Source organism: Elephantulus edwardii, unplaced genomic scaffold (genome assembly GCF_000299155.1).
Source record: "Elephantulus edwardii isolate Elephantulus edwardi_28Jun2011 unplaced genomic scaffold, EleEdw1.0 scaffold00274, whole genome shotgun sequence".
NCBI lineage: Eukaryota > Metazoa > Chordata > Mammalia > Macroscelidea > Macroscelididae > Elephantulus > Elephantulus edwardii.
This window is the reverse complement of record NW_006400024.1, coordinates 2,759,598-2,771,503: the sequence shown is the minus strand read 5'-3', so window position 1 is coordinate 2,771,503 and position 11,906 is coordinate 2,759,598. Positions and strand designations below refer to the sequence as shown.

General features: G+C 57.0%; 1 protein-coding gene across 1 annotated transcript in view; it reads right to left on the bottom strand.

Annotated features, from left to right (window-relative positions):
* The window catches only part of SLC9A3 (solute carrier family 9, subfamily A (NHE3, cation proton antiporter 3), member 3), a 43,734-nt gene that overhangs the window by 16,381 nt on the left and 15,447 nt on the right, over nt 1–11,906 (bottom strand). Inside the window, exon 2 of the mRNA XM_006900173.1 lies at nt 1,290–1,592. Coding sequence (XP_006900235.1) covers nt 1,290–1,592 — 303 coding nt within the window. The remainder of the gene's footprint in view (nt 1–1,289; nt 1,593–11,906) is intronic.

Sequence of the window (11,906 nt, the reverse complement as noted above, 5' to 3'; positions counted from 1 at the left end):
GCATGGGGGCAGGGGAGGGGGCTGTTAGAGGTGGATGTGGTGGTCAGCATGAGAAAGGCAGAGTGGACAGCCAGCATGGGGGAAGGTCAGCATGAGGAAAGGCAGAGGGGGTGGCCAGTTTGTGGGGGTACAATGGTCCTGTTGGAAGGCAGAAGACAGCCTGGGACTGAGGGGCAGCTAGCCTGGGGGCTGAAGGACCAGGCTTGTGGCAGGAGTTGATGTGTGGCATCCTTCCTGTTAGCTGAGGTCGTGGCCCAATGGTGATTTGGACGCTGAGGGGCTGGCCAACCAGCCTACTGACCACTTGCTCATGGTGCCTGGCTCAGAACAGGCGTGTGGTGGCAGGGAACAGCCCAGAGGGTCACACAGAACCACCCCTGGGCCGGACCCCCACTGGGCGTGGCTGCCTCCAGGCTGCCCCGCCCCCATGCCCTGTGTCCAGGACCAACGCCCTGTGGTCAGAAGAGTGTGGACACCTGTGTGGCTCCAGGTCCCTGGGGACAGGGATGCCTGTGTCACATGCCAGCTTGGGATCACGTGTGGTCTCTGTGGCTGAACACAAAGTCCATGGGTGACGATGTGCTCAGTGGGGACCTTTGGTCTCCTTGCTGTACACCTGGGGTCTCAGGTGCAGGTGGGGCACCCAGGCTGCTCCTGTGGGGCCCTGCGGGACCTGGGTGGAGAGGACAGCCGCCTCTCTCGGGAACTGCTCAGCAGTGACACAAGGCCCGGTCCTACAGGGCTCAGGATGCAGGGAGACAGCCTGGCTCAGCCTGGGGACATGGCGACTGCAGCCACGCAGAACACTGGGCAAAAAGCACCAGAACACACGGCCATCCAGGCCATGCTCCATGGGGAGGTACTGACCCAGGATGGCTCTGCACTCCCTGGGGTGAGGAGCATGGGGAATGGAGGTGAGAGGATGCTTACTGTGGACAGGCCCACCCTGTCCCTGACCAGTCAGAGAACAGCCCATTGGATGGGGACATGGTTCCTGGGAGCGCAGGCTCAGAGTCCACTAGAAAGGCCACGCTCCAGACATCAGCTGTGCTTAAGTGGACAGTCGCTTTCTCAGCCTGTGTCTAAGAGGTCACCACTTCCACTGTGTCCTGTTCCCACAGGCATCACCTCATCATCCTCTGTCCTGTTCTCACCTCATACACACATCACCCCATCATCCTGTGTTCTGTCCTCACATAGCCAACACCCCCCCCCCCGAGTTCTCCCCCATCACCCGTGTCCTGTCCTGCAACCCCCACGTCCGTCAGTGAACTCCTGCCCATACTCACCCATCAGCCCGGTGAGGTAGACCCCGTAGAGGGACAGGCCGGTGGTGGCCGCGTTCCACACGGTGCCGATGACAGCGTAGAGCAGGATGGTGCCCAAGTTGCCGAAGAAGAGGCGGTTGGGCATGAAGTAGCCGGCATCCAGCACGATGGGCGGGAGCAGGTAGAAGAAGAAGACGGTGGGCGTGAGTGTGAAGGAGGCGATGTGATCAGCAGCCCAGACAATGCCGCCCAGCACCAGGCCCAGCACAATGAGCAGGGCGCTCTCAGGCACCACCCTGGTGACCTTGCGTGACAGATGGAACACTGTGGGGAGAGGCGGCTGTGAGCAGACCCCGGCCACACCCACCCTGGACCCTGCGTGGTCGGCCAGCGAGGTTCTGGACAGCCCGGGTCGGTGCTGCACAGTGCATGGGCCACTCCTGTCCAGGTGTCTCCTCTCTGCCCTGCAGGGTTCGGGGGATGGGGCATCTGTGAACACAGGTTTGGCCGTGGGAGACACAGGTGGGATCACATCCAGGCGGCTAGCCTGGTGACAGAAGTGGGAAGTGTCCCTCAAGTGGTAGGCCTAGGAGGGACACCATGACCACGGGCTGCCACCTCTGTGGGCTGTCCAGGGAACCCATCTCACCTTGGCTACTATGACCTACAAGCAGGAACCCCAATGTCTACACCTGAGACCAAGCCCCTCGGCCCATCTCCTTCCCCCAGAAACCCTTGTAGGCTCCAGCGGTGTCACTCATGGCCATCTGAGGGCCTCCCAGCAGAAGCCACCCCTTGATCCCAAGCTCTCCCAGGGCCCCTGACACCCTGCTTGGCCCCCACTCGAGCCACACCTGAGAGCACCTTGGCCCTCCCCTCTATGTTAAGAGCAGATAAGAGCCCAGCCTGGAATGTGAGCTTCTGTGACTGGGGCTTTCTCATCTCTCCTCATGGGCGAGGCCCAGCAGGCTGGGAGCAGGGTGGGCAGGAGGGGCACACCGTGTAGGAGCCAAGCACGTGCCTTCCAGCAGCTGCCCATCACTGTCCTGTCCCCACCCAACTCCTGTGTGAGTCCGGTCCTCCCCAGGCCCGGCTGCCTTGACTGTGCTGGGTCAGTGAGTGGCCCGAACACAGTGTGAATCTGTCACCGCCCCCCAGCTGTGGGGGAGGAGCAGACTGTGGTTGGGGGCCTGGCACGTGGTTGGGGAGCCCACGTTCTGGGGGACTGGCTGCCAGGAAGGGGTGCAGCTCTCCCAGTGTGCCCACCAGGCTTGGCTGCGTGCCCACGGTTTCAGGCAAGGAGGTTGTCTGCTGAGCGGACCCGCTTCAGAACCACCATGTGGAGCCCAGGGCTGGGGCCCCAGCCCCACTTGCACAGCTTACGTTCTGTTTAAAGCTTCATTTTTCCCTTTAGAACTTTTCACAGGTCCAATGGGCCCCCGGGTGGGTGCCCTTCCCGTGTCTCTGGGGCCATCGGACCTGTTTGGACTGCATCTGCGTGGCCTAGCTACTTGGGGGGCAGCACAGCATTGTCACGCTCACGACGGTTTCCTGCACTCGGGGCCCTGGTGACTAAGCATCAGGGGTGTGGTGCTGAAGGCTGCCCTGGAGAACACGGCTGGCCGGTTCCCTGGAGCCCTCCCTCCACCCAGCAGGGAAACACAACGTGGCTGCACATGCTGATGCCACCCTGGGCGACTGCCCCAGGCATGGGAGAGTGAGGAAGGGTCTCCAAGGTCCAGGTCAGCACTATGTGCAGCTGCACCTGGTGCAAGGACGGCTGAAGCTCAGTGGTCAGGCTGCTGCCCGTCAGAAAGATGCCCCCCCCCCGGCTCCATGGGTCAGAGCCTGTCAGGGGCTGCATGCGGGACACTGGCCCCAGCATCACTGGGCTCTGGGAATATCTCAACCCTCCAAGGGAGAACATTTCCTCAACACTTGTGGCAGGTGACGAATTCCTGCAGGCCCCAGCTGTCTGTGCCCAGGAGCAGTATGGGAGAATTCCCACGAGAGAAGCACCATGGGAGAATCCCCACGGGAGATGCACCACAGGAGAATGGATGCAGCTCCCACATGGCTTCGCCTGAGGCATGATGGGAGAATTCCCAGGGGCCCCAGTTGCACCAGGGGAGTGTTCGAAGAAGAATCCTGGAGGGCTCAGATCTTGCTCCCATGCAAAGCCCTAAGGTCCTCTTAGTACCTGGCAGGCCCCAGCACCTGTCACTGGGCCATCACACGAAGGCCCAGGCCCCTGCCCCCGCCGCTCGGGAGCCCTTCCCCTAACGACTGTAAAAGCCCAGGAATTTGGAAGTGCCGCTCCGGTGCCTCCTTTCTGATGGAGTTTCCCCTTGTGGCCCAAGCCTGCTGTGGTCTCCTGGGCTGTGGCATCCATGTCTGGCCGCTAGCCACTGCTGTCCCCTGTGTATAGTGATAGCCATATGAGATCTGATGGGGTCCGATGGGCCATCCACTCATTTGTCCATTTCAGTCACATTCCTGGGCATGAGCTGGGACAGTGCAAGAAGCCTCAGGTGCAGAGTGGGCAGCTCTGGCCTCGTGGAGGGTCAGATTCCAGAGATCAGAAGAGACAGCAGCCAGTGCCCGGGCCAGGCATGGGCAAGTCGAAGGAGTGCTTTGAAAACTCCACCTTGGGCAGCTTTGAAGGTTCTGCAGAGTTGGCTGCAGGGCGATTGGCTCAGAACGTTCTAGTCTTTTCTCATCTCTTCTGGAGCCAGACTGTGAGGCCTCTCCTGGAGATCAGGTCACCGGGAATTTCCTCCAGCCCCAGCCTGGAGGGTGGGGTGCTGGGTGCCAGCTTATCTTCAACAACAACAACATGAAACTTTGCACCTTCAGAGCTCCAAATCCTCCCAACAATGTGGCCTGGTCCTAGCGGCACTCTGGTGTGGCAGCTGTTTACTCGAAAATCTTGGTTAATATGGCAAATGTGTGGACAGGAGACAATTTGACTTCACACCAGACAATCCTGCTCCAAGGTCAGTTCTGGAAAATCCACAGGGGGGAAAAAAATCTGAACTTTGTGGATTTGTGAGAAGAAAAAAAAAGTGAGCCAGAGGTGGTCGGACAGTTAGTCCGTCTCTGCCTTGACATGGGGGGCAGTGTGAAAGGACGCCCTTGCCTGCCCCCCACTGTCCACAGGGAGGGAACAGCCAACCATGTGGCCTGTTGACCGGCTATGAGGAGATTAGGGTGAGGGCAGCCCCTCACCCTCGGGACAGCTCTGGGTCCATGGAGGGACTCTTCCCAGGGTGTAGCTTGATTACCTTCTGTCTTACTAAGACCCTGTTCCCACCCAGAAGGTGAGAAACGACGTTCCAGGCAGATTTAGGTCAACGTCCTCCTGTGATTCGGAGTCCGAGGATCCTCGTCCTCTCCTGTGAAGTGTTTTCTTCAGGATCTGTGCGTTCCCTCAGCAGCTCAAAGTCCTTTCTTTGATCCAGGTTCTTCAGAGGTTGGAGGTCGGATTGTGTCTGTGTCTGTAGGTGCAGGATGTGTTGTCTTTAGAAGGCACAGCTGCTTGTTGCTTCATTTTACACACGTGATCTATGCTAACAGCCACTCCATACACACTTGTTCCACGTCAGCAGAGCCCCGTGCACACGCATTCCACGTCAGCAGTGCCCCGTACATGCTCATTCCATGTCAGCGGTGCCCCGTGCACGTGCGTTCCACATCTGCAGTGTCTCATTCCACATCAGGGCTGCCTTGTGTACATGTGTTCCACATCAGTGGGCCCCATGCACACGTGTCTTCTGTCAGCGTGTCATTCACCAGCGGTGCCCCGCGTGTCCTCTGTCCGTGGGGCATCGTGCACTTGTCTCCTGTCAGCAGTGCATCATGTAGTGGGGCATCATGCACACGTGTCCTCTGCTGGCACTGCTCACACTGAGCTTGGTCTAGGCCTTGTTCCGGGGAGGCACCGTGACGCCTTCTTAAGCGCAGATGATGCTGGTGGCCTGGCCTAACGGCTGGTTCGGGGGTCACTGGCTGAAGGTTGCACTAGGCATTAGGTGAGGGGAGCAGCCTGCAATTGGTCGTCTCTCACCCCTGGTGGGTCCTGGGTGGAGGAGATGCTCCTCAGGTCAGGCCTGTGCAGACCTCACTGCCTTTGTATCACCCACGTCCATGCTCTGATCTGCATGGCAGCGAGTGCATCAAAATCAGTCGCCGTGACTCAAGAGACAGTCTGTTAGTGAATCTGCGACTAGGTGCGCGGTGAACATTTCAGCGATGACAGAGCCCAGCTCCTGCTGGGGCCTGTGGTGTCCACTGTGGTGTCCAGCACCAGGACGGAGTGGCCTGCTCCGGCTGCGGCTGGCTTTCCTCCCGAGCTCCCAGTGCGACGTGTCCTGCCAGTGAAGACCCGCAGCGGTCAGTGCCTACCGTGCAAATTACCACTAAGAGCAATGGCGCCTCCTCCTTAATGAGCTCATTACGATGCGGACGGCTGTGCAGAGGGAGTCACATGTGATGGAAACCTCCCCGCCGGCAGGCCAGGCTGGCTGGCCGTGCGACCGGAGCCCCGTCTCCAGCAGCAGGAGCGTGACCACCCTGGGGCCAGCCCGGCTCACACTGGTCTGACAGGTGTGGGTGGGGGCGCGGGGCCTGGCCCACCCGGCGCCGAGTGCAGGTGCAGGGCAGCCACTCCTGTCCTACATGTTTTGAGGTGGGTGGTGACGCCCGTGGCACGGGAGACTGTGACGGTTAAGTGGGGACACATTGCACAAGAACTGGCAGAGCCTGCAGCCCTGTCACCCGCCTTCCCTCCCAGCCCTCGGTCCGGCTCCGCACTCCGTCCTGTGTGCATCTGCCCATCTGTGCCCGTGAACGTGCCCATGGGCGCAGCTGTGCCCATGGTCTCTATGAGGGGGAGGGACATGCCTCCAGTCCCCTTCCCATGTCCCTGGCACTTAAGCAGCTTTCACTCTTTCTGGGCACCTTCCATTTTCCCGAAGGGAGGAAAGGGAGGAGGTGGCGTCTGAGTGTGACGCTGGGAGCGTCATGTACGTGGAGCAGGCCTGTGCCCAGCCACTCGTGCCTGGGCATTTGGGGTCTTACTTGTCTCAGGAAAGTGGACGTGAAGCCACAGTGCCTGCCGGGGCCACGGTGACGCAGGTGCAGAGACGTGGAAAACTCAGATTCCATTCCCACGCTTCTCTCACCCCACTAAGAAAAAGGTCCAGATGGAGAGGAGCCTCACTGTGGCTCATGGACACAGGCCAGAGCCCCCAGCCAACTCAAGGAGGACAAAGCGCATGGTCCTCCAGCCCAGGGGGACCGATCCTGAGGGCCCCACAACATTCTGGTCAGAAGGTGACACAGGGGACTTCCAGGGAATCTGCGCTCAAGGGGCAGCTCCCAGCCCACCCGGCATGGGGCTCACTGACCACACAGGATGACCCTGACGTGCAGCCCCTGGCCCACACGGCATGGGGCTGACCTCACAGGATGACAGTGACGTGCAGCCCCAGGCCCACACGGCATGGGGCTCACTGACCTCACAGGATGACCCTGACGTGCAGCCCCTGGCCCACACGGCATGGGGCTCACTGACCTCGCCGGATGACCTTAAGTGTACCCAGTGGGCGGTGAGGCTTCACTCCTGGGTGATCTCCCTTGGTTAGCAGCCAAATGTGTGAACCGTGTGCTTCACCAGCAAACAGTGGAGGCAAAATAGATGTGATGAGGACATATGGACAGTGAGGACAGATGGACGTGAAGACAGACATGGTGAGGACAGATGATATGAGGACAGACAGATGTGGTGAGGGCAGACAGATGAAGCATAATGAGGAGATAGATGTAGTGAGGACAGACGGACATGGTGAGGACAGTCATGGTGAGGGCAGTCAAACGTGGTAAGGACAGATGGATGTGGTGAGGACAGATGGTCGTGGTGAGGACAGACGGATGTGGTAAGGACAGACGGATGTGGTAAGGACAGATGGTCATGGTGAGGACAGACGGTCATGGTGAGGGCAGTCGGACTTGGTGAGGACAGATGGATGTGGTGAGGACAGATGGACGAGGTGAGGACAGACGGTCATGGTGAGGACAGAAGGACGTGGTGAGGACAGAAGGATACGGTAAGGACAGACAGAACCAATGGATGTGGTCAGGACAGAGGTATGTGACAGCCATGGAAGGCTATGACGAGGATAGCACAGGGAGGATGAGGGTGTCACCAGGGGCCTTGCTGTGACCTCTGGCTCTGAACCTGGACGTGGACGCAGGACCGTCAGACCAGCCAGTAACTCATTGCCGAGCTTGAGTTACAGCCAATTAAGCACAAAATGGTGCAGCTGCATATGGTAACGAGAGAGTAACAAACGCTTTTAGTTCTAATTACAAACCTCTTCAGCCAATGTGAAAGGTCGGTGCCCACTAACCAGTCACTTCTGAAGTAGCCCTGGAGACCCAATCTCAGGGCACCTCACACACAGGCGGCGCCCCAGCATCACAGCATCAGGGCCCCTGACACACAAGTCTGCGAGCCCCCATCGTCCCGCACCCACCACACCGACCCCTACACAACGTGCCAGTTCAGCTGAGTCAGCGAGCGGGAGGTACACTAAATCCTCTGGTTTTACTTTAACGCCGGGGAAGTCGACCCTGTCGGCCTGGCAGCCAAGCCTACGGCGCCTACACGGGGCAGAGCGTGAGCTCACAGCCTCCTGCGGACGATCGGGTGAGGACAGCACAGGGAACATCACTCACACACACGTGTGTGTGCACACAGGCCACATGCTCACAAACAAACATCATGTGTGTACACAGACTACATACATATACTCACCGACCACACATATACATACAGACACCAACACCAACAGACCCAGACCATGTGCTCACAACACAGGTGTACACATATCCCATGCATGTACACAGACCACATATATACAGACACCAATGTGTACAGACCCAGACCACGTGCTCACACAGGCGCACACAAATTCTATGTGTATACATAGACCACAGAGATATACACATTGTTGTTGTGTGCCGTCAAGTCTCATTTGCGACTCATAGCGACCCTATGTACAACAGCCCTAAACCCTGCTCTATCCTGTGCCAATCGCATTGCCTCTGACACACCCATCCTGATTACCCCAGTCACTGAATCAATCCACCTCATAGAGGGTCTTCCCCTCCTGCTCTGTCCCTCCACCCTCCCAAGCATGATGTCCTTCTCCAAGGACCTGTCTCTCCTTACAACATGTCCAAAGTATGTCAGACGAAGCCTCAGAATCTTTGCCTCCAAGGAGTAGCCTAGTTTAACCCTCTCTACGATGAATCTGTTTTCTCCAGCACCACAGCTCAAAGGCATCAATTCTCCTTCTATCCTCCCTAGTCATTGTCCAGCTCTCTGATGCATAACAAGTGATTGCAAAGACCATGGCCTGTATCAGGCGCACCTTAGTCTCCAGACTACTCCTGAGTACTTTAGAGAGGTCCCTAACAGCAGACTTTCCCATCGTGATACGTTTTTTGATTTCCTGGCTGCTGGTGCCAAGAGTGTTGACCGTGGAGCCAAGCAAACTGAAGCTGTGAACAATCTCAATCTCTTCGCCATCCATCCTGATGCTACCAATCGGTCCAGTGGTGAGAATCTTTGTCTTCTGGACATTGAGCCTCAGTCCATACTGAAGGCTGCAGTCCTTGACCCTCCGCAGCAAGTGCATGAGGTCCTCCTCAGTTTTGGCAAGCAGGGTGTGTCATCTGCATAACGCAGATTGTTAATAGATCTTCCACCAATCCTGACGCCACACACTCTCCTCAGAGCCCAGCCTCTTGGATAATCTGTTCTGGATACAGGTTGAAAAGGTATGGAGATAGGACACATCCCTGGAATACACCCTTCCCAGTTTTGAACCATGCGGTGTTGCCCTGCTCTGTTCTGACATAGATACCAAATATATAGACCCAGACCATGTGCTCACACACAGGTGCACACTCCCCCAAGTGTGTACACAGACCACATCCTCTCACACATACACATAACTTCCATGTATGTACATACACAGACCATGCACAGGTGCACTCACATACCCCCCATGTGTGTACACAGACACACAGACCACACACAGGTGCACCACATGCACACACAGGCACACGGCCTCACCCTGATACAGGTATACACATGGGCACAGACCATGTACCCATGTGCACACACTCATACAGAGGTACACAAAGCACATAGATGGAGACACACACACATGAGTACACATATGCAGAGACACACTGGACACACTCAGACCACGCTCCACACACACAGGGCCAGGAGCAGTCACAGTGGAGTCCTGGGTATGCATGGAGCACTACTGGAGTGGCCTCAGCGTCCATCCTTGGGGAGTGGGGTCAGCACTCATGCTGGGGGAACAGCGTCAGTACCCATGCTGGGGGAGTGAAGTCAGCGTCCATCCTGGGGGAGCGGGGTCAGCGTCCATGCTGAGGGAGCAGGGTCACTATCTCTCCTGGGGTAGCAGGGTCAGCGTCCATGCTGGGGGAGTGGGGCCAGCGTCCACGCTGGGGGAGTGGGGCCAGCGTCCACGCTGAGGGAGCGGGGTCAGTTCGCAGCCGTGGGAATAGATCTGCTTCCCTGACCTCGATAGCAGAGTCCTCCCCAGCGAGGACGTCAGCAGCCCCAGTAAATGTGTCAGCACCAGCCCCAGGAAGAGAGGCAGGTATTTATAGTGTCAGCCTCGCAGCCTTTACAACATTATCTAACCGACCTCCACACCTTTCTGCGCCAGGGGATGTTCCAGATGGCTGCACTGAGGCTGAAGCGGGCGGAGTGGACACAGGCTTCCTGGGCATGGGCTGCAGGGGCAGCTCTCCGGGCAAGGCCACAGGCTGTGCTTACTGGGGGCTGTGTCCTGCACCAGGTGCAAAGAGGATGAAGAACAATTCGTCCTTTAGGTCAATCCTTCTGGCCACAGGGTGTAAGATATTGAAACATTTTCTTGGATTAAACAAGGAAACATTTCCATTTAAAAATTGAAGATAAAAGGAATCATTTTCCAAGGAAACAGCAGATTCCTCAGTGGGAACCATCCTGACAGCGGAAGTGAGAGCGGGATGGGGGCTGGGTCTTCTCCAGGGCACACGGCCACTGCTCAGATATGCTGTGTCCAGACAGACAGACAAACTCCACAAACCCTGGCCACTTACGACTGACTTGAAATCGGCCAAGGCGGTATTTTCAGTCTCTGTGAACACAGCTTCTGATGCCCTGGCACTCCATGTGCCACCGTAATTCTTTAGAAAATACAGTTTCTTCACTGACCACTGAAGCCAAGGACGGTACGGTTTTAGTTATTTGTTAAACCTTATCACCATTTAGCCCTGCCACACTGTCTTCCTTGACTAGTGTTGTAGGGCACTGTATTCAAGCAGCTTCAGGTGCAGCATCCACGAAAGCCAGGTTAACTGCCAGCTAAGACGCCCCCAGCACCAGCACCAGTCAGTGTCTCCAGAGGGAAGAACAGTAACAAGCTCGACCACGGAACATTCTCAATGTTACGGGGGACACGAAGCAACAAGGAAGTGGGGCTCACACGCTGCCCTGTCCAATGAGAGGCTCCTGAGATACACTAGAACATTAGCAAGAGGACCACCGAGGCCCCACGGCCTTTCTGCCCAGGAAAAGGCCGCACGGTCATCTAGCTACGTAGAAAATGCCACAGGACAGACCATAAACCTCCCCTGGAACCCAGAGTTGCTTGCCATGAGGTTGCAGGACACAGAGTTAGAATAAGTGAATTGCTGCATGAACAACGGGCATTCTGAACCTAATGGACCACTTCTAACATTAGCACTCTCTAGAAACAGACAAGATGTGTGCAGGACTGATACATGGAGAATGAAAAGGGAAAACCCCAGAAGTTGATAGGGATGTAGTTCCTGCTGCTGTGAGCTGCCCCCACTTCCACCAACACAGCGGCTCCTCTCTCATGGCCCATCTCCAGCCTGTCTGCACCTCCCACATGCCCAGCTGCACTCAAGCCCAAGGCTGCAGCCACCGCCTCAGTCCATCTCAGACGCCCTGCTCTTCCTCTGACCCTTCACCTGTCCCTCCTGACAACACACCCAAAGGACCCAAGGTGTCACCAGCCTGATATCTGAGAAACAGACTAGTCAGTTCTTTGGGAAGCCCCTGGAGTCTCCTCCAGCACCACAGCCTACAGGCACCCAACTATCAGGTGCACACGGAGCGGTTAGAAGTACGACTTGGATCAGCCCACCTGAGTGCTTAGACCTGCTCTGTCCCACCGTAAAGCGGTCCTTGCCCAGTGCAATATGTCAGTGGATTTCTTGACTGGGCAGGTGCTGACTGTGGAGCCAGCCAAAATGAAACCCTTCACAACGGCGTCAATCTTTTCATTATCATGATGTTGCTCGTTGAACCAGCTGTGAGGACCTTTCTGTTCTTCATGTTGAGGTGTAAGCCAGTCTTACTTCTTCAGTAAATGCTTCAAGTTCTCACTTCCAGCAGGCAAGTTTGAGCAGGTAAACACTGTTGTTGTTGTTGTTGTTATGTGCCGTCGAGTCGTTTGCAACTCATAGCGACCCTATGTACAACAGCCCTAAACTCCGCTCTGTCCTGTGCCAATCGCA